The sequence below is a fragment of the Grampus griseus genome (assembly GCF_964374135.1).
Source record: "Grampus griseus genome assembly, chromosome: 16".
Classification (NCBI taxonomy): domain Eukaryota; kingdom Metazoa; phylum Chordata; class Mammalia; order Artiodactyla; family Delphinidae; genus Grampus; species Grampus griseus.
In genome coordinates this window covers 21,206,750-21,233,245 of record NC_139010.1, presented here as the reverse complement: position 1 = coordinate 21,233,245, position 26,496 = coordinate 21,206,750, and the positions used below count along the sequence as shown (strand labels likewise).

The 26,496-nt window shown below is 37.7% G+C and overlaps 1 protein-coding gene across 1 annotated transcript in view; it reads left to right on the top strand.

Moving 5' to 3' along the window:
* CTNNA3 (catenin alpha 3) overlaps positions 1–26,496 on the top strand; it is a 1,586,247-nt gene that overhangs the window by 1,260,921 nt on the left and 298,830 nt on the right. The window contains exon 14 of the mRNA XM_082673107.1: positions 7,374–7,525. Coding sequence (XP_082529233.1) covers positions 7,374–7,525 — 152 coding nt within the window. The remainder of the gene's footprint in view (positions 1–7,373; positions 7,526–26,496) is intronic.

Below are 26,496 nucleotides of genomic sequence, written 5' to 3'. Positions count from 1 at the left end.
AAGGAAGAGGGAAATATACCCTCCAGAAAGGCTATAATGTAAAAGCTGGAATATGCCAAGTGTTAGTGAGGATGTACACCAGCTAGAACTCTCAGGCACTGTTGATACGAGTAAAATGTGTTCCAACCACTTTGGAAACTGTCAGTGTCTATTAACATGGTACAAAAGTATATTCTGTGATTCAGAAATTCCACTGATAGGTATAGTCCCTGAAAATATGTATGTAAATTCCCTGAAAATATGTGCATATATTCCTAGCACCAAAAAGTGCACAATATTTCATAGCATCACTATGTATAGTAGTGCCAAACTGGAAATTATCCAAATGCCCATTAACTATAGAATGGATAAATAAATTGTGGTATAATTATACACTGGAATACTATACAGTGATAAGAATGAGAAATCTAAACCTACATTCAGCAATATGAGTCAAATCACATAAGTTTAATGTTGAGTGAAACTTGATAGAAAAGAATATATACTAAAACTAGAACTACCATACAACCCAGCAATCCCACTACTGGGCATATACCCTGAGAAAACCATAATTCAAAAAGAGTCATGTACCACAGTGTTCATTGCAGCTCTATTTACAACAACCAGGACATGGAAGCAACCTAAGTGTCCATCAACAGATGAATCGGTAAAGAAGATGTGGCACATATACACAATGGAATATTACTCAGCCATAAAAAGAAACGAAATTGAGTTATTTGTAGTGAGGTGGATGGACCTAGAGTCTGTCGTACTGAGTGAAGTAAGTCAGAAACAGAAAAACAAATACCGTATGCTAACACATATATATGGTATCTAAGGGGAAAAAATGGTAATGAAGAACCGAGGGGCAGGACAGGAATAAAGACACAGACCTACCAGAGAATGGCCTTGAGAATATGGGGAGGGGGAAGGGTAAGCTGTGACAAAGTGAGAGAGTGGCATGGACATATATACACTACCAAACGTAAAATAGATAGCTAGTGGGAAGCAGCCGCATAGCACAGGGAGATCAGCTCGGTGCTTTGTGACCACCTAGAGGGGTGGGAGGGAGGGAGACACAAGAGGGAAGAGATATGGGAACATATGTATAACTGATTCACTTTGTTATACAGCAGAAACTAACACACCATTGTAAAGCAATTATACTCCAATAAAGATGTTAAAAACAAAAAAAGAATATATACAGTATGATTCCATTTGAATGAACTGAAACAGGCAAAACTAATGTATTCTCTTAGACCTTTCCAGTCTCTTAGTGTGGTATATATCCATTGTAAAACAAATTACTTCAAAATTTAGTAGCTTAAAACAGCAAACATTTATTATCTTTCACATTTTCTGAGACTCAGGAATCCAGGAGCGGCTTAGCTGTGTGATTCTGCCTCAGTCTCATGACATTGCAGTCAAGATGTCATCTGAAGCTGCAGTTATTTTGAAGGCTTGAGTGAAACTAGAGGATCCACCTCTAAGCTCATGGCTGCTGGTCCAAGGCCTCATATCCTTGCTGGCTGTTAGCTAGCAGCCTCAGTTTCTTGCCATGTGGACTTCTCAATTACGCTGTTCACAGTATAACATCTGAAGTTCTTCAGAGCAAGCAGTACATGAGAGAGAATGACCAAGATGGAATCCTTGAAGTCTTTTTTAAATAGCCTAAGAAGCAACATCCCATCATTTATAGTACGTTCTGTTTGGCACACAGGTCTGGCACAATGTGGGGAAGGGGTGTACTAAGACGTGAATACCTGGAGGCTGGGATCATCAGAGGCCATGTTGAGTGCTGGCTCTTACACCTGGTAAAAATTCAAATTGATGAATTTTGAGAGGTTTGATAGTATAGGAAATTGCATTGATAGTTTAAATATTTGAGACTTCATACTAAGAAATACAAAAACAGCTAACAAAAATTTTTTTTTCAGAGGCAACTTGTTAATAACTCCATTAAAATAGTGTGTTACATAATGAGCAGAGGTCATCGTAGACCGTTACTTGGTCCAGGTCCAACTTTAAATACTTAAATAGTTACATTCATTTAACCAATTATTGTGGTGTTAACAAATTTGAAAATGTTATGAGGAAAATTGTGAAAGAGCTAAATTTTATATTAAGTAGTCATGACTAATTTCTAAAACATTTAAATAAATTAATATTATTTATTAATATTAATGTATTATTGAGAAACATCAAGATTAAGCTTTAGGGAAAATCGCTAAGTCCCTAAGGCACTGGAGATACCCAAAGCTGGACACTCAGGCTAATTAAATGATCCAAAATTTCATATATAGAAAAAACATCTCTGCCAAAGGGGGAAGAAAGTATCAGTATAGTATCATGAAGCCATGACAACAAAGTCTTCTCTCTCTGTTATTTCTTAGGGTTTTTTTTTTGAGCTATTCCAGATGTTTGAAAGGTAGGGGTGGAGCAGAACAGTGAGGCCAGTATGGCTCTTGTTAACTGTGTGATGTGTCATAAAGCACTCACTCTGTTCCTTGATTCTCTCATTTGAAAAAAGGAAAAATTCTCTCCAGTTATTGACTTTTATGATACGTAATCTGTGAGGGACCAAACACAGTACTGATACATACTCTTGGCTTCCTTAAAAAAAAAAAGTATGAATCTTGATAATCAATGTTTGTTCAATCAATCTAAAAAATGAAGAGTATGTGGCATTTATAGAAGTCATGCATATGCTTAATTGCACTTTCTGCTGTAAGTTCTTCCCACTTACTTAGCATCATGTAAAGAAATGGTGACTTAGCATTATGTGAATTTTCAAAGCCAAATACCTCTATCATTGGTAATTTTCAAAGATAATAGTATGATTAGAAATATTTTAATCTGCATTTTATTAATGATAGAAACATAATTCAGTGACATCATTGGAGATGATTACCTATAATGAGTCTGGATTTTTTTCTGACCTACTTAATCCAATAATTATGTACCCTTACCTACTTTCAAAAGCACTTAATAAACCTAGCAAGAAATGAGAAGGGATAAAATATTCCTGAGTTAGTACCAGAGCGAGACTCAAGGCCTGGGAGAAGTTGGCTCTATTGCCAGAAAATTAACATTAATTTAGAAATTAATTGACATTAACATTAATGTTAATTAACATTAACATTAATTTCAGTGCCCCAGGAGCACTGAAATTAAGAAGCCCAAAGTATTTTACTTATCAAAAGGAGGCAGTGAGGCTTCCCTGGTGGCGCAGTGGCTGAGAGATCGCCTGCCGATGCAGGGGATAGGGCTTCGTGCCCCAGTCCGGGAAGATCCCACATGCTGCGGAGCGGCTGGGCCCGTGAGCCATGGCCGCTGAGCCTGCGCGTCCGGAGCCTGTGCTCCGCAACGGGAGAGGCCACAACGGTGAGAGGCCCGCGTACCGCAAAAAAAAAAAAAAAAAAAAAAAAAAAAGGAGGCAGTGCAGCTTTGGGGCTCGGAGAGCAAGCTCTGGATTCTCAGTTACCAGCCTGCCACTTATTAGCTGTTTGACCTCAGTTTCCTCATCAGTGAAATCAGGATAATGATAGTTCCTGCCTCACAGGGCTGCTGTGGGGATTAAATGAGACAATGCATACAAAATGCTTAGCACAGTGCCCAGATGAGTAAGCACTCAATGGATATTATTATTCTGCATATTCTGAATAAGGTTGGTAGAGAAAGTACAGACTTCCAACGAGTTCAGGACTGGCTTAGAATTTGGCAGTATAAAATAGACAAGATACTTTGAAGTTGACGAGGTATTGACCCCAAGGCCACTTGTGTTTAATAAATCTGCACTCCAAAGTTCAGAACAGTTGATCCTACCTGGGATGTCAGATGATTAGAGTGAATTTGTTTAAGGTGTCCCCCTCTCTGATCAATGATTGTATAACATGATGGATGGTATACTGTGTGTAAACCTTGTTTTCTTGAAATGTAGTAGATTATGGATTTGAGATCGCTTTGTCAATTTGTTTTTCCTTCTAAATTACCACTAACTGGCTACTTAATTATACTCACTTTGTATTTTCTTGAAAGCATTAAAAAATTTCACGCCCACTCTGATCCAAGCAACCATATGTCCATAGTATGAATAAAACACACCCACGGCTGATGTTTAAGCTAATGAAATGAGAAATGTATTACATGTCGGCTTTGAATAGTTCATTTATGCTGTTAGAGTGAAAAAAGTAGTAGTTTCCATCTGTACTTCAGAAATTAAACATTGGCTTCTCAAAGATTTTATTTTAATTGGAACTAATATTAGTTTATTAGTAAGAGGCCCCTAAGGGAGTTAAATTGAAATCATGTTGCAATAATGAAAAGGCTATGATGTATTTTCCTTAAAATACACCAAATCTTTCTCACATTATCTCACATGGCAGTGAAAACTAGACCTTTACGTGATTTGATGCTTGTCTCTTTTTTTGGCCAAGATCTACATAGGAAGATGATAGGAGCAGTTTCAAATTGTAGAGGCAGTTAGTAACAAACTGAAGATGTAGATAGAGTTAAATTATTACTGTATGGAACACTTTGGTGTTTGGTGAATGAGAAAAACCTTTTTTTAGTGGGGAAGACTATGAAAAGAGTTTTGTCAGTGGTAGACCACCAGAAGGTTTTTTTGTTTTTGCAGTATGCGGGCCTCTCACTGCTGTGGCCTCTCCCGTTGCGTAGCACAGGCTCCGGAAGCACAGGCTCAGTGGCCATGGCTCACGGGCCCAGCCTCTCTGCGGCATGTGGGATCTTCCCAGACCAGGGCACGAACCCGCGTGCCCTGCATCGGCAGGCGGACTCTCAACCACTGAGCCACCAGGGAAGCCCCACCAGAAGTTTTGAAACCACATCTCTTTGTATTTATCTATGTCTTTAGGGTTAATAGAGGATGTCAAAGTGATCAGGAGACTCTCTGCCGTGTTCTTTGGAGTAGAAGTTTTGTTGGGGGGTTTGCTGTTCACCCCAAGAACCTGAAGGAAATGTGAAATAACTGGACACTTTTCTGTAAGAGTTTCCTCCTTTCTCAACACTATAAAAAGTAAAGATTAACTCATTAAATATGTCGAATATTCTTATAAGCCCACATAAGTATATTTTTGGAGATTCCCTAGTATGAACAAAACCTAAATTACATTGAAATGCAAGCTTAACATGTTAAATTTGTACCTACATTTTTGTGGGGTTTTTATATTTATTCATTCATTAACTCATTCGATTACTTAATTCAATTACGTATCTACTATGTGCCAGGCTAGACACTTGGGATACAAACAGGAAAAAGTTTCAAGGAACTAGTGAACATTTTTGAACAGTGTAGGGATGTGACTCACTAATAAAACAACTTATTGAGAATCTGTTTTGTGACAGACACTGTTGTACTCACTGCTAAGAGTTGGCTTTGTCAATAAGATTATACTTACGATGAGTGTGAAGGATGAGAAGATCTTAGGCAGGAGGACTATAGTGAGGGCTCAAGCAGGAGATAATGATGGCTAGAGGCAGTGGGGCTGCACTGGCAATGGATTTAAAATGTACTTATATGGTAGAGGAGATTTCACTTAGAGGACATTTGGATATAGAGGTTAAAAAAGAGTAGGAGGTAAAAGAAAACACCTGAGTTTTTTTCCTTGATGACTGGGCGTCAAGATAGAAAATATTACAAGAAAATTAGGCTTTCCAGGTAGAAAAGAATGTGTTTAGGTTTAGATAGGATGGATTTGAGGTGTTACGAAAGATTTAGGTAGAATTTTGCAGTGGACCATTTTGGATTTATAGCTCTGGCATTCAGGGAAAAGGTTAGATTAGAGATACACTTTGGGAGTCACACCTAAATTAGTGGGAATTGTGGTTCAGGAGTGTTTCTCCTACGCAAAGGGGTGTGAGTTAGCTTTCTCCTTGCCTTTGTTATTCTGTTCACTGAAAGTGAGACAATGATTTCATGAAATCTCACTACTGAATAATATTATCCGGTAGAAGTTTTGGTATGATAGAAACATTCCATCTTGCCACTCTCAAAACAGAATTCAATAGCCATAGGTGTATACTGAGCACTTGAAATGTGATAAATGTGATTGAGGAACTCAATTTCAAATTAAATTAAATTTTAATGAATTTAATGTGTCCTAGTCATATGTGGCCCTATGTGGCCAGGTGCCCCTTTTTATTGGATGGTACACCTGGAGAATGGACAGAGGAGAAAAGCACAGTGGATAATCCTGGTGGGTATAGTAGCTAAGAATTAGGGTATAGGTGATACATTTTAGTAGGTGGAGGAAAGATGAGACTAGATAAAATATGGGTACCTATGTATATTGCCAACATTTCCCCATATCAAGAACATGGCAGGTAGGATTGCAAGACATGGTGTGCCATACATGCAGATAGAGATTTGGATGGAGGAAAAAATAATATTTATTAATATTTTTGTGTTAGATAAAGTACTATATCTTCCAGGTTTGGAATCATTGCTCTAAAAATCAATTGCTTTTATCCTGCATATTCACATGGGGAAGAAACTTATTCAATATGATATGGTATAGTAGTTAAAAGTCATATTAGCAGAATGACTCTGTGAAAGATTCTTGATTTCTCTGTGTCTTTGTCATTCAACTAAGTATGAACCCCAGGTTAATACTGGGGTTGTTTTAAGATTTAAATCACAGCAAACACTTAGAAAACTGCCTTGAATCTACTGAAGAGTTAATGAATGTTGTTATCATTAACCTTAAAAGTAAAGTCAGAAAAATGTTTTTAATTGAGACTATTTTGAAATCTTAATAAAAGAAAAGGGCATTCTATGAATTGGCCTTACTGATTGATATATCCCTAAACTCATTCAATGTTGTGTTATTTTACATAGAAACATTTTGCATATAAGATCACCAGTTTCTTTGCATTAATATTTTTGATGAGGAGGAAATATTTTATCAATAGAAAGTTTACAGTAGTTTTATTATTTCTATGAGATAGAATTAGTGTCTTTAGTTAATTTTCTTCTATTTAGCAACTCAGATGTTTCTTTTCTTTAAATATTTTTATGTTTACAATTTCAACTATTATTCACACCAATTCTTTTTTGTCATTTCTTTGAGCTTACACTGGATCGGATGAAAAATAATTATATGGTTCCAACCTTGGTCAAAACAAAAATGCTATAAAGGAGAAAGATAATCTTTTAAAACATTTCCATAACGATGCCTTTCTTGTCTTTGGTTACCTCTGTATTTCAGAGATTCAAGATTATCCTGCCAGAATGTTTTGTCTCCCTACATTTAAAAAATAATTGAAATATTATTAATCAAGTATTTGTTTAAAAATATGATTCCCCATTTCCCGGAAACTCCAGAAATCTGAAAATACAAATAGGACAATTTTCTCTTTCTTATTCATTTTAACAGTAATTCCGGAATTTGTAACACAAGTGAATGTTGCCTTGGAAGCCTTAAGTAAAAACTCTTTGGATGTGTTTGATGATGATCAGTTTGTGGACATCTCAAAAAAGATCTATGATACAATTCATGATATTAGATGTTCAGTCATGATGATTCGGGTAAGTTTGCTTTACCTTCTATTGAATTATTGTAACACTTTTCACCATCTGGTATGCCTGGAATGATTGCAAGAAATGTTTTATTTCTATGCCGTAACGTCAACGCTGAAATCCATTAGAACTTTAGAAATTCATATGTATCCCCAAAATCAGATCTACTGTCAAAAACAACGCTTTTACTTATGTATATGGTTGTAACTTATGCAAACGAGCACTTTTAACTGCCACATGTGCAGAAATGATAGAAATCATTGTGTGCAGGATTTGCTGAAGTGTCACATAGCATATCAAAAGCCAAAGAACAATACATAAAGTAATTTACTTTCTTTTCTTGAGCAGAAAGGAGAGGATCTTTCTCATCACTACTGAAATTTATAGAAAAATGTGTCTAAAACAAGGTATTTCTATGGCTGAACCCTCTCATACTAGATCATAGAATCAGAGTGTTCTGTAAGAAATCTCACTTGTAACTGCCAGAAACAAGAAATGTTTGACAGTTGTCTATTTGGGAGAATACATACCATCTTCCTGAGTGTGAAATTGAGTCGTTTGTTGTGGGCACACCGCATATACACAGACCAAGATTATTTGTTTTTACTCAAAATGTTAATGTGGGATATTTTTTTAATGCTATTAAAAAGAAAAAAAGGGGCTTCCCTGGTGGTGCAGTGGTTGAGAGTCCGCTTGCCGATGCAGGGGACACGGGTTCGTGCCCCAGTCCGGGAAGATTCCACATGCCGGGGAGTGGCTGGGCCCGTGAGCCATGGCCCCTGAGCCTGTGCATCAGAGCCTGTGCTCCGCAACGGGAGAGGCCACAACAGTGAGAGGCCCGCGTACCACAAAAAAACAAAAAAACAGTAGAAGTTCTTGGGAAAATGCACATGTAAATATATGGAGATAGATTATTTTAGGATTGGTTCACCTGGAGGCAGAGTCAAATATTTGTGTTAACATTAGTCTGTTTAGGAAAAAGTGAGACAGAGAACCAACAAGTGGCGATTATGAGTCACTGCAGACAACTTGGGCTTGAGCCTGGGCAACTCTAGGAGGGTACTGTAGAGCACACCTCAGAATTATCTTACCTTAGGGAAACAAAATCCAGCTTATCCACCTATTCACTCTTGGTTAAAGGCCACCTCTCTTCAGAGGTGTTACCAGAGCCTCCTGCAGTGCCAATCAAGCTCTTCTGGCCAAAATCCACCCTGAGGCGGAGTAAAGGAAAGAAGAATCAGTAAGACTGGTGAGTGCAATTTGTAAGTATGAGTAGAGTTCAATTTGAAGGCCTCTGGAATTAACTGTTAGTAAGACTGTGAGATGGAATTGGATGTACTGAGGAGATAAGGATGGAGCCTCAGTAGTATCTGACAGGTCTGAATGTCATAGGTTACATGGAGCAGTTCATAAAAATGGAGCCAACTGAGGACCTTGTAGGGAAAAGGGCCAAGAGAAGTCGAGGAGCCTCGCAGGGCAGATGGACGCTTATGGAAGAAATTGTAAGAGAAAGTCTAGAGGTGTCAAGACATGGGATCTAGCACTTCAGAGCTCGGGAAAACCTGCCAGCAAGCCAGTTATACAGGGGGAAACCTCAATATATATTTATGAACAGTCTAGAAGTATTTGTTCGTATGTGACTGGGAACAGTGGTAGTGTACTAGTACTTTGTCTGAACGGCAAAGTACCTTTGCCAAATAGTTTCTTCTTCTAACAAAAGTTTTTATTCCTTACCTGTGTGGACTAGGTGACTAGTGGGCTAGTATTAATTCAGAGCTGGATAGGTGGAACCAGGAGGGAAACACTGAAAGTATGAAGAAGGCACATAAACTTCAGGAGGTAGCTTTACAAGAGTGAAAGCCCCACGTTTCCAGTATCCCTTGGTGGATGTTTGAGAAGATAAACCAGTGAAATAGCATAGGTGAACCAGGGCAGGGAATGCGTTTTGGTTTCTGTTTTGTTTTTTTCTGCAAAAGCTATCTAGGGACAAAAGTTTTATAACCTCTCCCACTTGAATATTCTAGTATTTAAAAATTTTATGATTATCAAAATAGCTTACTTACAGCAAATTAAATTGTCTTGCCATTATTTCTCTATATCCCTCATTTGCAGTAGTCCTGTTTAGGGCAGGAGAACAATTTATTGTAATTCTTAACAGCCTTAGAGGGTAGTAATTTTTCCCTATAGCCATCTCTTTTTCAAGGTAAATGCTTCAGTTTCTTTTAACTGTTCCTCATAGAAATAATTGTGATTTTTGTTTTGTTTTGTTCTGTTTTTTACGGTACACAGGCCTCTCACTGTTGTGGTCTCTCACATTGCGGAGCACAGGCTCCGGACGCGCAGGCTCAGCGGCCATGGCTATGAGCCCAGCCGCTCCGCGGCATGTGGGATCTTCCCGGACCGGGGCACGAACCCGTGTCCCCTGCATCGGCAGGCAGACTCTCAACCACTGCGCCACCAGGGAAGCCCAATAATTTAGTATTTTGTGTTCTTTACTACTAGTAAAGAACTAGAACTTTAACTACTAGTCCTTATTTCACTTTTCAACAAACTTCTCAAATGAGACTATCAAAAAGCATACTCTAATTAGAGCCAGTCCGTTGTCAAATAAAGTGGAAGATGTATTCTTACATTACGGCTATTAATACAGCCAACTACTGTTAGCCTAATTTTTCCCCTCTTAAACACCATGATTATTGGATAGACAATAACATTTTTGTTTTTATTTTTTATACTGTTGTTGCCTGTATATCCCTTCTCCATTTTGATTTGATGTGTTTGCTCTTGGCCCCAAATCCTAATGCTACTAAACCTGCATTATATTTCTAAATGATTCTTCATGTAATTTATCAGGTTGTTTTTAATTTTGGTTGATGACCATACCTAAATTAGTATTAATTAGAAATATGAGATTATAATCTTAGTTCCTTCATCTAGATTACAAATAAAAATATTAAATTATATTGGCCCTTAATCCCTGCTAGATAGCTCCAGTTAAGGGCATTAGTGTTAAGATCCCTTAGAATCTGATGCTCCAGCCAGCTGAGAACATACTGGTAAGTGTTCGGTTGGAAAGAATGTTTTTTTTGATTATTGAGGTAAAGATACTCTTTCTTCAAACACATTTTATGGCCAAAAAAACCCAGATAAAGGCAGAAATCCTGTGCTTGAAACGATGCGGGATAATCTAGAGGCCCATTATCTCTGTCCCTACACCCTCAGTCTCCTAGACAGCTGCTAGGGGCACCTGTACAGCACTTCTGCAGGGATTCCTTGGATGATGACCCAGAAACCATTGTACTTAACTGCTAATTTGATTATAGTATGAAAAATAGAAGGGTAACTCAGGTGTAATTAATGAAAATCTCTTTTTTTTTTTTTCCTTTGAGGACTGTCCCTTTATCATAGATGATAATAAAATTGATCTGGTATAATCTTCTCTTTCAAAGGTCAGATGTAATGCTGACCAGTATCCTGAACTTAGAACTGCAAAACTTTATTTAGAGTATCTAAAGAGTGTCAACATTAAGGCAATACATGTATAATTATGCAAGTTCAGGGAAGGCTAAGCTGTGCTCTTGAGAATGTGTGTGTGTGTTACAGAATCCAGTCTTGCACCTGAATTTTCATGAGTGTTCTTCAGTGCTCTTGAGATGATAAAATACTAACTTAAGATCGTAGCCTGATATTTTATAGTTTTACAAAAAAATATGATTATACTGGCCTTTAATATTTATTTTGATGAATAACTATGTTTGCCATTGTTTAGATTATTTTTTAAATTTCTGAGTCAAATACTGTGACATTTACTATTACTATCTCCACTGGATTCAGTGTATGGACAACTGAGTTTGTAGAATCTCATTCTTAACCTTGGAGAGTAGGAAGTATTAATATTTTTTATCTGTTTGGTGTTTAATATCTATGTGTAAATTTTACAGTGATTAAGAGCTGTATGGTCAGGCCACTTAAGATGGCTGTTCTCTTGCTCTCTGTACCTCCCCTCCCCGACCAGTGCCTGCTTCACCTGTATCTTATGCATATGACTGACCTTTCTACCTACTTGGCCCAGGCCCCAGCTAGTGATTGTTATTATTAAAGGGGACTGTGAAGAGCATTCCCCTCTGCTGGTTTCCCTGGTAACTAATGAGCCCATCTGAAATCAATTCCCCTATAACTGGCAAACTCCCCTTTCTCCCAAACTCCCCTTTCTCCCGGAGTGAGGACGGCTGCCATGTCCTGCCCGTCTTCTGAAGCACACGCTGGGGTGTCTCTCCAGGACCTTGCTTCAGACGCGTAAGCTCCCCCATCCCTTAAACCACTGACGTCTCTGTTGCTGACTCCCAGCTTTCTTCAGTCTTGAAGCTGGGCAAGCATAGGGCTTGTAGGCCTGTGCGGTGCAGCCCAGCAAGAACCCTAATAATATAATGGTTAAAACGAAAGCAAGTAACAAATCTCACTAAGCTTCAGTTTCCTCCTTTGTAAAATGAACTTGGTATTATACCTACTTTAAAGGATTATTATGCTGACAAAATGAGCTAACAGAAATGAAGTACTTAGTAAATAGTAGTCTAATAAGAAGATAGCTTCTGCTGCTGTTACCACTGTGAATAGAACTAGTACTACTGAAGCTGCCTATGATTTTGTATATCTTGAAGAATGTTAGCTATAGAAGCTGTAGAAATATGCTCATGGAGCAACGTGAAGCTGAAACCCAAAAAGTAACTTGAAAGGGTGAAGTTCAAAGCATTATTTTTTTTTCTCATGGTACCGTTTACATTGTATAAGAGGATAGCCGTGTTTATCAGCATTGGGTGTCTGAATTATAGTTGATTTAATGCAAATTTTGCTTTTGAACCCGTATTACTTTAAGCTAGCGTTATAATTCTGCGTATTGTTTTTCTTAACCTCTTGAAACATACAAGGAGGCTCAGTGGCTCATCTTTTTGGTAAAAGGTGCTTAACCAGAAATAGAGGAAATTTGAAAAGGATGGCATAAGTGAATTGTGAGAGACTAGCGTGGGTGGCCAGAAGTGAAATACTCTCAAAGAGAGGAAAAGATTCAGCAAAAATTCATCCTGTAACAGGTGTTCAGAATGTAGACTTTCATATATTTTCTTTGTGCATTTTCACATGTGAGTTATCAAAAGTTCTCTGAGAATACAGAGAACTTTCCAAAGACGAATGTGAAGATTTTCAGGACCATCATAAATTTAGATTTTCTGTGTTAGTTTTCTAACTTTATGTTTCAGGGAAGAGGAACATATTTTGGATATCTCACTTGATGGAAATTAATTTTTGAAAAAACAAAGAAAAATAAAATAAATTAAAAAAACATTTACATGTCCCAGTTTACATGGACCATCTTTACCTGAATCATTTAAATGGATTCTAGAATTGGAACATAGTTTAATATACAACTTCAGCTTATATAGCCAGAAAAACCTTTTGTGTCCAGTTCTACTATGTGTATAGAAGTAGATACATTTATAGCTTTTACTGGAATAATATATAATTTTTAAAATTTAAATTACTTGCACTGTCATGATTTCTTTGAACTTCTCTCATTGTCCACCGTAGTGTCTTTTCTTCATGGCCTCAAAAGTTTTTTTTCTTTTTATGTCTTCTGGACTGAGCTGCTGTTTTTCTCTTTGAAGTCTCACTCACACTGCCAGAGAGAACGGCTATGGTGGTGTCAATTAGAAGCTAACCAGTGTAGAATATTATCTTGTACAGTTAGAACTCTGTGTAATGCAACTTGGAAATGAAGAAATAGTGAAAAAAATACTGTGTAAAATCAAGACGTGCATTGAAGTCCCTGTTTTACATTACCACTTACATTGTTATTTTACATGATATCATTAGTTTCTTCGCTGTGGAGGGAAATGAAAGCATACCATTAAATTACTACTTTTACCTAGTAAAGTAGCTTTAAAATTGTACTTAAAATGAAAGACAAAACACTGTTCCCTAAGATTAGGAACAAAGTGAGAATGTCCATTTTCCAAAGCAGTGCAATGTTATGGATGTTCTGGCCGGAACAGTAAATCAATAATCATAATAATATTAATAATAATAATATAATAAATAAAAAGTATATTGGTTACAAAGGAAAAGGTGAAACTGTCTAGATTGGTAAATTATATTCTCAACTACATTGAAAATCCTAAAAAATAAATTTATAACAACAAAAAAACCCATTCTAGTAGAACTGATAAATATGTTTAGATCACAGAATACAGGATCACAGAATACAAGGTCAATATACAAAAAAACAATTTTATAATGGGAGCAAGGGAAAAATAAAAATAAGGGCAAAATTAATGAAATAAGAAAAGTACAACAGGGACTTCCCTGGTCCTCCAGTGGTTAAGACTCGGCGCTTCCACTGCAGGGGTTTAGGTTCGATCCCTGGTCAGGGAACTAGGATCCTGCATGCCACAGGGTGCAGCCAAAAAAAAAAAAAGAAAAGTACAGTAGAGAAATACAATGAAACTCAAAGTATATTTTTCTGTATAGTAGTAACTAACAACTAGAAAATATATCTTTTAAAAGTACAGTATATTTCAGCATTAAAAATAAAATAAACTTAGTGATAAATTTAACAAAGACGTACATGATCTAAACTCCGAAAATTATAAAAATTTCAATTTTACAAATATTCAAAAATATTACTGAGAAAAACTAAAATCACTTAAATATGTGGAGTTTATCATATTTCTGGACTGGGAGACTCAGTATTGCTAAAGGGGTCAATTTTCCCCAAATTGATTTTTTTGTTTTTTTTTTCCTGCGGTGTTTGGTCTTTGTTGCTGCGTGCAGGCTTTCTCTAGTTGCAGTGAGCGGGGGCTACTCTTTGTTGCCGTGTGTGGGCTTCTCAGTGCGGTGGCTTCTCGTTGCGGAGCATGGGCTCTAGGCGCAAGGGCTTCAATAGTTGCAGCACATGGGCCCAGTAGTTGTGGCTTGCGAGCTCTAGAGTGCACGCTCAGTAGTTGTGGCGCACGGGCTTTGTTGCTCCGAGGCATGTGGGATCTTCCCAGACCAGGGATCGAACCCGTGTCCCCTGCATTGGCAGGCGGATTCTTAACCACTCTGCTACCAGGGAAGTCCCCCCAAAATTGATTTTAGATTTAATGATGTCCCAAACAAATTCTCAGCAGAGTTTTATGAAGACTAATAGTCCAAGGTGGTTACATGGGTGTATACATTTGTCAAAACTCATCAAATTGTACACATAAAATTACTTGTAAATTATATTGATAAAGATAATTTAAGAAAATAATGTTTTGCGCAGTATCCAACACCTTAGAAAACAGGCAGTTTTTTTTTTTTTTTTTTTTTTGCATTACGCGGGCCTCTTACTGTTGTGGCCTCTTCCGTTGCGGAGCGCAGGCTCAGCAGCCATGGCTCACAGGCCCAGCCACTCCACGGCATGTGGGATCCTCCCGGACCGGGGCACGAACCCGTGTCCCCTGCATCGGCAGGCGGACTCTCAACCACTGCGCCACCAGGGAAGCCCCCACAGGCAGTTTTAATTAAAGTCCTACCAAACAGTATTAATTAGGACTAATTAGAAAGGCCTGCTTGGACTTCTGAAAATGCTAACACTTTGAATACTATAAAATTAACACCTTTCTACTTTATAACTGTCTGCCTACCAGATATTTCTAATGCATGTCTCCTCTTTTGTTGATTTTTATTCCCTATATTTGTAACTCATTACTTATTATCTTAGATCAGGGGTTGGCAAACTTATGGCCTTAGGGCCAAATTTAGCCCACCATCTGTCTTGTATGGTCGTCAGGTGAAGAATGATTTTAATATTTTTAGATGGTCGAAAAATTTGTAAGAAGGATTTCTGAAATGTGAAAATTATATGAAATTCTAATTTTAGGAATACAGACACACCCATATATTATACCTTGCTCTTTGTGCTACAGCAGAAACTATGCAGCTCACAAAGCCTAAAACATTTACTGTTTGGCTCATTACAGAGCAAGTTTTCTCACCCTTGTTTTAGATAGTCTGTTTTGACTGTTTACCAAAATCTTGAATGCCTTGCCCAAGGATCCAATCACTCCTTTATTAGTTTTCCCTTATAAATCCAATTGTCCAAAACATTTGAATATTAGAATTGTTTTTCCTTCCAAGTTCCTTGAATCATGTGACCACCTAGAACAACTTCTGCTAATTCTTTCTATTCCCACGGGAAGGGATGAATAGGAAGTGTCCCAGCCTCCTTTCTCCATCCTCCTTTTTACCCTGAGGGCTTCCACGCCTTAGGTGCTCAAATTTTTTTTACCTTTTCTTTTGTAGTTTGAGCTATCTGTGCTTCTTCCTTTGCAAATTTTATATTCCTGCAGAGAGACTCCTTTAATTACTAGGACTCACCCTTCTCCAAAAGCTGAATGGAATTTTTTTGCGTTCTTGGTATTTTCATTCAGCAGATAAAATTAAATTTTAGCTTAGCCTTTGATTATCATACATTTTGAAATTCACTTTTTGAGACTTACATGATGTTGAAATTCATCAACTTTATTCAACCATTGCTTCTTATTTTTTTTTTTTTTTTTATGTTATGGTAGTAACAAATTTGTCCAAAGATTATTGGATTGCAAATGAATTTTCATAAAATAAGTACTTGCTGAGTGAATTTAAACATGCAGTGAATTAGGGTAAGTGTATGTCTTGGTTTCCTTAGGACAGATTTGGATTATCCCCCTTTTCACTCTCAAAAGTATCAAATTTGGACGATATATTGTTATGTTCACTCTGGTTTCTGGGTCCTGATTATGCTGCTTGAGGCCCCATGTTGCATCATTTTTACCCACCAGACTACGTTCCACAGTGCCTGGGCACTAATGATCACAGTACTTTATCAAGCCAGGTTTTCCGACACTTTCTTTCCATAGGCCTAACTGCTAGCAAATGTTCCCTTCCACTCTTCATGATCTGCAGACCCTTTGTTGACTGTGGAGACTCTATTCAGGCACCATTCACATTTATTTAACGTTCAAGAATTTACACCTTTTCATTTTTTGGTGGAAAGCAGATTTCCTGAATTCATCTTAGTCACTCTGCATTCTCACAGGAGTCTTGCCAGGGAATACCAATTAAAGCACTTTGTCCTTTTTGGAAATGATACGACTCCTTTATAGTGTCAGAGCCAGTTTGTAGAGAAGCCAATTTCCAGGGGGCTTTCTAAAGAAATTTAATAAAAGACGTGCAGCAGAGTAACCTTAGCTTTATATGCAGATTTAAATCAGACATTACTGGGAAGAATTCTGTAGTGAGGCTCTTGCTGTTTCCTCTGAAAACAAAGAGTTTAAGGCAAGGAAAAGCAGAATCGCCTGCTAGCACTGGTCAGCAAGAGGTGAGACTGTATGCTCTCAGTGCACTTAATGACCTTCCTCATGTGTGCACCATTTGAAGAGACTTTTGACTAAGGGAACAGAGGTGACTAGAGTAGGAAAAAGTGTTCACTGAGAAACCTGTTGGTTAAGCTACAAAGCAGCACCAGTCAGTGATCTCTGTTGCTCATGCTGGGAGAGAGATGTTCAGCTTGAAGTCATTCTCGGGAGTGCTCTTTCACCAAAGGGTCAGAGCCATGGACTGGCAGGAGAGTCAGTGGTCCAAAAGGGCTTTGATGCAGACTAGCCTTGCACTCAGGGAACTCTACACAAGTGCTATGCAGAGCCTCTGATTCAGAGTAGCTGAGTTTAAGGAGCCAAGCATCTCTCTTTGAAAGTACCTTCAGGGGAAATAGCTAGCACTGTGAATAGAAAAATAATATGGGGAGGATGGGGGGATGTTTAGTTGTGGAATCTTAAGGGATTTTTTTTTATCATTTGTTTCTGGTAAGTTAATTATTAAATAATTTATTTCAATTTTTATAACTAAACTTGCATTAGTAATTAAGTAAATTAGTAAATATATTAAGTGTTAAATCTAATAATACGTTTTCATTATTTTCTATTTTGTTTTCATCCTAAAAACTCTTATGGGGGGGCTGATCGCTTAACTCAAGTGAAATGTTTGGCTGCCCACATTTCAAAAGTAACTTTTGGAATGTTGAATAAGCCTTCTAGAGAAAAGAAGTCTGAAAGATACAATTTATGAAGTGATGACTTTTAAGATACAGACTTTGGCATAACTCATAGTAGGAGGGATATTGAGACTTTTGTGTTTCCAGTATCCGTAAAGTAAACGATGGAGTTTCAAAGGGAGAAATATTCTGGAGCCTGATAGCAAAGGTCAGGAAGTGAAGTGAGGCTCTTGAGGTCACACACTGATGGGGAAGTAACAGGATAAGATCCAGAGTCTTTGAGCACCTGGTTCAGGACATTTTCCTTTACCTCGGTAGAAGGAAACAGCCCAGTGTTGTTATGCACTCAACAGGAGCCCTTCTACCTCACTGACTCCCCTTTGTTGATGGGCCACTTAGTTATAAACACAGAAATCCCAAGAACCACTTTTGGGGCAATTTGTTGAAGAATACTTATCCTACAACTCTCTTCCCTGCACCTTCAAATTCAGATACTTAGACCTCCTGACTGTTTCTCCAGTTTGACAGACATGGCTACACTTCTGGTGTCTTTCCACTTACTGCCCTCTCTAACCATGTGCTTCCTTTCTTTCTTTTTTCTTTTAATTTTTATTGGAGTATAGCTGATTTACAATGTTATGTTAGTTTCAGGTGTACTGCAAAGTGAATCAGTTGTACATATACATATATCCACTCTTCTTTAGATTCTTTTTCCATATAGGCCATTACAGAGCATTGAGTAGAGTTCCCTGTGCTATACAGTAGGTCCTTATTAGCTATCTCTTTTATATATAGTAGTGTGTATGTGTCAATCCCAATCTCCCAGTTTATCCCTCCCCACCCCCAACCCCCAGTAACTATAAGTTTGTTTTCTACACCTGTAACTCTATTTCTGTTTTGTAAATAAGTTCATTTGTACCCTGTTTTTAGATTCCACATATAAACAATATCATATGATACTTGTCTTTCTCCGCCTGACTTACTTCACTCAGTATGACAATCTCTAGGTCCATTCATGTTGCTGCAAATGGCATTATTTCATTCTTTTTTATGGCTGAGTAATATTCCATTGTATATATATGTACCACATCTTCTTTATCCATTCCTCTGTCGATGGACATTTAAGTTGCTTCCATGTCCTGGCTATTGTAAATAGTGCTGCAGTGAACATTGGGGTGCATGTATCTTTTCAAATTATGGTTTTCTCCGGATGTATGCCCAGGAGTGGGATTGCTGTATCGTGTGGTAGCTGTATTTTTAATTTTTTAAGGAGCCTCTGTACTGTTCTCCACAGTGGCTGTACCAATTTACATTTCCACCAACAGTGAGGTGGAGGGCTCCCTTTTCTCTACACCCTCTCCAGCATTTATTGTTTGTAGATTTTTGATGATGGCCATTTTGACCCGTGTGAGGTGGTACCTTACTGTAGTTTTGATTTGCATTTCTCTAATAATTAGTGACGTTGAGCATCTTTTCATGTTCTTTTAAGTAAAACTGTCACTGTTTGCAGGTGACATGATACTATACATAGAAAATCCTGAAGATGCTACCAGAAAACTGCTAGAGCTCATCAATAAATTTGGTAAAGTTGCAGGATACAAAATTAATACACATAAATCTCTTGCATTCCTATACAGTAACAACGAAATATCAGAAAGAGAAATCAAGGAAACAATCCCATTTACCATCGCATCAAAAAGAATAAAATGCCTAGGAATAAATCTTCCTAAGGAGGCAAAAGACCTGTACTCTAACCATGTGCTTTCTACAAGAATTGCACAGCAGACTTCTTCAGGTCTGAGTTATCATTACCTTACATAACATCCTGCATAAGCCCTTTAAGAATCATGAATAAAAATAGCATCTTCCACTTCAGACAGCCTTTATCTTCTTCCTGAAGTTTATGTTTACCATGACAGATGGCATTATATACTTATGTGCTTATTTATCTATTGCCTGTCTCCCCATACAAGAATATAGGCTATATAAAAGAAGGAATTTTTAGACCTTTAAACTAAAATAAGATGTTAGACTTTTTCACAGTTAAAGTGATTGATTTGGTTGCCAAATTTGACATTTGTTTGAAATATAATCATTCGACCTCACAGAATTAAGGGCAAGAAAAATGTTACTTTGTTATATTTTATATTACAAATAGTGATGGATAATAGGAAACTATCTCCATAAATATTTTCATGAAGAATTAAAATTTGCTTGATCTTTGGTTTAAGATAATTTTGACAGTGCCAATGATCTTTACTAAATATTGTACTCTGTGACCACTAATGCTATCACAAATGTACGTACACATCTGTGTCAATGCTATTTGTCTCACTACAAGCTTCTGTAAAGTAGGATATATGTAGTTGGTTTAAAATGTCCTTTATTTTACCTAATGCTCATGACAAGGTTCCTCTTTAAAGATGATGGCAGTTGTAGAACACCCCTGATGTGACTTCTTGATTGTGTGCATTAGCTGTTGGGTTGTGAGAGAAGGAAAGATCCTTGAGGATGGAGTTTGTGGAACTTGCTGAAGTGTATTTTATACACATTATCTTGTATTATCAGTCCCTTGGTGTTACAGGCTCTGAAAAAAATCACAAAATTATCACAAATTTACTGACTAAAATGTGTTTTATACTGTCTTATATTGCAGTGTTTGGAACAGAAATCAGAAATTTAATTAAAGTCATAAAATATAGAAAGATACCATAACAAAAATTATTTCTAATCCTTAAAAATGGCTGTAAAATACATTTTAACCAGTGCATAGTGGTCTGTATACTACAAAATATAAAAAAATAAAACCAGGTTTTTTTTTCTTTTGTTGTTCTTTGTTTGTTTTTTTATACTGCAGGTTCTTATTAGTCATCAGTTTTATACATATCAGCGTATACATGTCAATCCCAATCACCCAATTCAGCACAACACCATCCCCACCCCACAGCAGTTTTCCCCCCTTGATGTCCGTATGTTTGTTCTCTACATCTGTGTCTCAACTTCTGCCCTGCAAACTGGTTCATCTGTACCATTTTTCTAGGTTCTACATACATGTGTTAATATACGATATTTGTTTTTCTCTTTCTGACTTACTTCACTGTTTATGACAGAATCTAGATCCATCCACGTCTCAACAAATGACTCAATTTTGTTCCTTTTTATGGCTGAGTAATATTGCATTGTATATATGTACCACAACTTCTTTATCCATTCATCTGTCGATGGGCATTTAGGTTGCTTCCATGACCTGGCTATTGTAAATAGTGCTGCAATGAACATTGGGGTGCATGTGTCTTTTTGAATTATGGTTTTCTCTGGGTATATGCCCAGGAGTGGGATTGCTGGGTCATATGGTAGTTCTATTTTTAGTTTTTTAAGGAACCTCCATACTGTTCTCCATAGTGGCTGTATCAATTTACATTCCCACCAACAGTGCAAGAGGTTTCCCTTTCTCTACACCCTCTCCAGCATTTGTTGTTTGTAGATTTTCTGATGATGACCATTCTAACTGGTGTGAGGTGATACCTCATTGTAGTTTTGATTTGCATTTCTCTAATAATTAGTGATGTTGAGCAGCTTTTCATGTGCTTCTTGGCCATCTGTATGTCTTCCTTGGAGAAATGTCTATTTAGGTCTTCTGCCCAGTTTTTGATTGGGTTGTCTGTTTTTTTAATATTGAGCTGCATGAGCTGTTTATATATTTGGGAGATTAATCCTTTGTCCGTTGATTCTTTCACAAATATTTTCCCGCGTTCTGAGGGTTGTCTTTTGGTCTTGTTTATGGTTTCCTTTGCTGTGCAAAAGCTTTCAAGTTTCATTAGGTCCCATTTGTTTATTTTTATTTCCATTACTCTAGGAGGTGGATCAAAAAAGATCTTGCTGTTATTTATGTCAAAGAGTGTTCTTCCTATGTTTTCCTCTAAGAGTTTTATAGTTTCCTGTCTTATATTTAGATCTTGAATCCATTTTGAGTTTATTTTTGTGGTTGGTGTTAGGGAGTGTTCTAACTTCATTCTTTTACATGTAGCTGTCCAGTTTTCCCAGCATCACTTATTGAAGATACTGTCTTTTCTCCATTGTATATCCTGGCCTCCTTTGTCATAGATTACTTTACCATAGGTGTGTGGGTTTATCTCTGAGCTTTCTATCTTGTTTCATTGATCTATATTTCTGTTTTTGTGCCAGTACCATATTGTCTTGATTACTGTAGCTTTGTAGTATAGTCTGAAGGCAGGCAGTCTGATTCCTCCAGCTCCGTTTTTTTCACTCAAGACTGCTTTGGCTATTTGGGGTCTTTTGTGTCTCCATACAAATTTTAAGATTTTTTGTTCTAGTTCTGTAAAAAATGCCATTGGTAATTTGATAGGGATTGCATTGAATCTGTAGATTGCTTTGGGTAGTATAGTCATTTTCACACTATTGATTCTTCCAATCCAAGAATATGGTATATCTCTCCAGCTGTTGGTATCATCTTTAATTTCTTTCATCAGTGTCTTATAGTTTTCTGCATACAGGCCTTTTGTCTCCCCAGGTAGGTTTATTCCTAGGTATTTTATTTTTCTTGCAATGGTAAATGGGAGTATTTCCATAATTTCTATTTCAGATTTTTCATCATTAGTGTACAGGAATGCAAGAGATTTCTGTGCATTAATTTTGTATCCTGCAACTTTACCAAATTCATTGATTAGCTCTAGTAGTTTTCTGGTGGCATTTTCAGGATTCTCTATGTATAGTATTATGTCATCTGCAAACAGTGACACTTTTCCTTCTTCTTTTCCAATTTGTATTCCTTTTATTTCTTTTTCTTTTCTAATTGCCGTGGCTAGGACTTTCAAAACTATGTTGAATAATAGTGGTGAGAGTGAACATCCTTTTCTCATTCCTGACCTTAGATGAAATGCTTTCAGTTTTTCACCATTGAGAATGATGTTTGCTGTGGGGTTTATTATGTTGAGGAAGGATCCCTCTATGCCCACTTTCTGGAGAGTTTTTTTTTATCATAAATGGGTGTTGAATTTTGTCAAAAGCTTTTTCTGCATCTACTGAGATGATCGTATGGTTTTTATTCTTCACTTTGTTAACATGGTGTATCACATTGATTAACTTGCATATATTGAAGAATCCTTGCGTCCCTGGGATAAATCCCACTTGATCATGGTGTATGATCCTTTTAATGTGTTGTTGGACTCTGTTTGCTAGTATATTGTTGAAGATTTTTGCATCTATATTCATCCATGATATTGGTCTGTAACTTTCTTTTTTTGTAGTATCTTTGTCTGGTTTTGATATCAAGGTGATGGTGGCCTCATAGAATGAGTTTCGATGTGTTCCTTTCTCTGCAATATTTTGGAAGAGTTTGAGAAGGATGGGTGTTAGCTCTTCTCTAAATGTTTGATAGAATTCACCTGTGAAGCCATCTGGTCCTGGTCTTTTGTTTGTTGGAAGATTTTTAATCACAGTTTCAGTTTCATTCCTTGTGACTGGTCTGTTCATATTTTCTATTTCTTCCTTATTCAGTCTTAGAAGGTTATACCTTTCTAAGAATTTGTCTGTTTCTTCCAGGTTGTCCATTTTATTGGCATAGAGTTGCTTGTAGTAGTCTCTTAGGATGCTTTTTATTTCTGTGGTATCTGTTGTAACTTCTTTTTAATTTCTAATTTTATTGATGTGAGTCCTCTCCCTCTCTTTCTTGATGAGTCTGGCTAATGGTTTATCAATTTTGTTTATCTTCTCAAAGAACCAGCTTTTAGTTTTATGGATCTTTGCTATTGTTTTGTTTGTTTCTATTTCATTTATTTCTGTTCTGATCTTTATGATTTCTTTCCTTTTGCCAACTTTGGGTTTTGTTTGTTCTTCTTTCTCTAGTTCCTTTAGGTGTAAGTTTAGATTGTTTATTTGAGATTTTTCTTGTTTCTTGAGGTAGGCTTGTATAGCTATAAACTTCCCTATTAGAACTGCTTTTGCTACATCCCATAGGTTTTGGATCATCCTGTTTTCATTGTCATTTGTCCCTAGGTATTTTTTGATTTCCTCTTTGATTTCCTCAGTGATCTCTTGGTTATTTAGTAACATATTATTTAGCCTCCATGTGTTTGTGTTTTTCACGTTTTTTCCCTGTAATTCATTTCTAATCTCATAGCATTGTGGCTAGAAAATATGCTTGATATGATTTCAGTTTTCTTAAATTTACTGGGGCTTGATTTGTGACCCAAGATGTGATCTATCCTGGAGAATGTTCCATGCACACATGAGAAGAAAGTTTAATGTGCTGTTTTTGGATGGAATTTCCTATAAATATCCATTAAATCTTTGTGGTCTATTGTATCATTTAAAGCTTCTGTTTCCTTCTTTATTTTCATTTTGGATGATATGTCCATTGGTATAAGGGAGGTGTTATTATAGTCCCCCACTATTTTTTTTTTTTTTTTTGGTGGTATGCGGGCCTCTCGCTGTTGTGGCCTCTCCCGTTGCAGAGCACAGACTCCGGGCGCTCAGGCTCAGTGGCCATGGCTCACGGGCTTCCGCTCCGCAGCATGTGCAATCTTCCCAGACCACTGCACAAACCCATGTCCCCTGCATCAGCAGACAGACTCTCAACCACTGTGCCACCAGGGAAGCCCTCCCGCACTATTCTTGTGTTACTGTTGATTTCCTCTTTTATAACTGTTAGCATTTGCCTTATGTATTGAGGTGCTTCTGTGTTGGGTGCATATATATGTTTAATTGTTATATCTTTTTCTTTGATTGATCCCTTGATCATTATGTAGTGTCCTTCCTTGTCTCTTGTAATATTCTGGTTTTTTAAGTCTATTTTATCTGATATGAGTATAGCTACTCCAGCTTTCTTCTGATTTCTGTTTGCATGGAATATCTTTCTCCATGCCCTCACTTTCAGTCTGTATGTGTCCCTAGGTCTGAAGTGGGTCCCTTGTAGACAGCATATAGATGGGTCTTGTTTTTGTATCCATTCAGCAAGCCTGTGTCTTTTGGTTGGAGCATTTAATCCATTCACGATTAAGGTAATTATAGATATGTATGTTCCTATGACCATTTTCTTAATTGTTTTGTGTTTGTTTTTGTAGATCCTTTTCTTCTCTTGTGTTTCCCATTTAGAGAAGTTCCTTTAGAATTTGTTGTAGATCTGGTTTGGTGGTGCTGAATTCTCTTACTTTTTGCTTGTCTGTAAAGCTTTTGATTTCTCCATTGAATGTGAATGAGATCCTTGCCAGGTAGAGTAATCTTGGTTGTAGGTTCTTCCCTTTCATCACTTTAAGTATATCATGCCACTACCTTCTGGCTTGTAGAGTTTCTGTTGAGAAATCAGCTGTTAACTTTATGGGAGTTCCCTTGTATGTTATTTTTCGTTTTTCCCTTGCTGCTTTCAATAATTTTTCTTTGTCTTTAATTTTTGCCAATTTGATTACTATGTGTCTTGGTGTGTTTCTCCTTGGGTTTATCCTGTATGGAACTGTCTGCTCTTCCTGGACTTGGGTGGCTATTTCCTTTCCCATGTTAGGGAAGTTTTCGACTATAATCTCTTCAAATATTTTCTCGGGTCCTTTCTCTCTCTCTTCTCCTTCTGGGATCCCTGTAATGCAAATGTTGTTGCATTTAATGTTGTCTCAGAGGTCTCTTAGGCTGTCTTCATTTCTTTTCATTCTTTTTTCTTTATTCTGTTCTGCAGCAGTGAATTCCACCATTCTGTCTTCCAGGTCACTTATCCGTTCTTCTGCCTCAGATATTCTGCTGTTGAATCCTTCTAGTGTAGTTTTCATTTCAGTTATTGTATTGTTCATCTCTGTTTGTTTGTTCTTTAATCTTCTAGGTCTTTGTTAAACATTTCTTGCATCTCCTCGAGATCTTCACTGCCATTGTTTATCAGAGTTCCTGGATCATCTTCACTATCATTATTCTGAATTCTTTTTCTGGAAGGTTGCCCATCTTCACTTCATTTAGTTGTTTTTCTGGGGTTTTATCTTCTTCCCTTATCTGGTACATAGCCCTCTGCCTTTTCATCATTTCTGTCTTTCTGTGAATGTGGTTTTTGTTCCACAGGCTGCAGGATTGTAGTTCTTCTTGCTTCTGCTATCTGCCCTCTGGTGGATGAGGCTATCTAAGAGGATTAATGGGAGGGACTGGTGGTGGGTAGAGCTGACTGTTGCTCTGGTGGGCAGAGCTCAGTAAAACTTTAATCCACTTGACTGTTGATGGGTGGGGCTGGGTTCCCTCCCTGTTCGTTGTTTGACATAAGGCAACCCAACACTGGAGCCTACCTGGGCTCTTTGGTGGGACTAATGACAGACTCTGGGAGGGCTCATGCCAAGGAGTACTTCACAGAACTTCTGCTGCCAGTGTCCTTGTCCCCTCAGTGAGCCATAGCCACCTCCACCTCTGCAGGAGACCCTGCAACACTAGCAGGTAGGTCTGGTTCAGTCTCCTGTGGGGTCACTGCTCCTTCCCCGGGGTCCCAATGCACATACTACTTTGTGTGTGCCCTCCAAGAGTGGAGTCTCTGTTTCCCCCAGTCCTGTCGAAGTCCTGCAGTCAATTCCCACTAGGCTTCAAAGTCTGATTCTCTAGGAATTCCTCCTCCCGTTGCCAGACCCCCAGGTTGGGAAGCCTGGCGTGGGGCTCAGAACCTTCACTCCAGTGGGTGGACTTCTGTGGTATAAGTGTTCTCCAGTCTGTGAGTCACCCACCCAGCATTTCTGGGATTTGATTTTACTGTGATTGAGCCCCTCCGACTGTCTCATTGTGGCTCCTCCTTTGTCTTTGGATGTTGGGTATCTCTTTTGGTGAGTTCCAGTGTCTTCCTGTTGATGATTATCCAGCATCTAGTTGTAATTCTGGTGTTCTCCTAAGAGGGAGTGAGAGCACGTCCTTCTACTCCACCCTGTTGGTTCCTCTCTCAAACCAGGGGTTTTTGCACATTGTC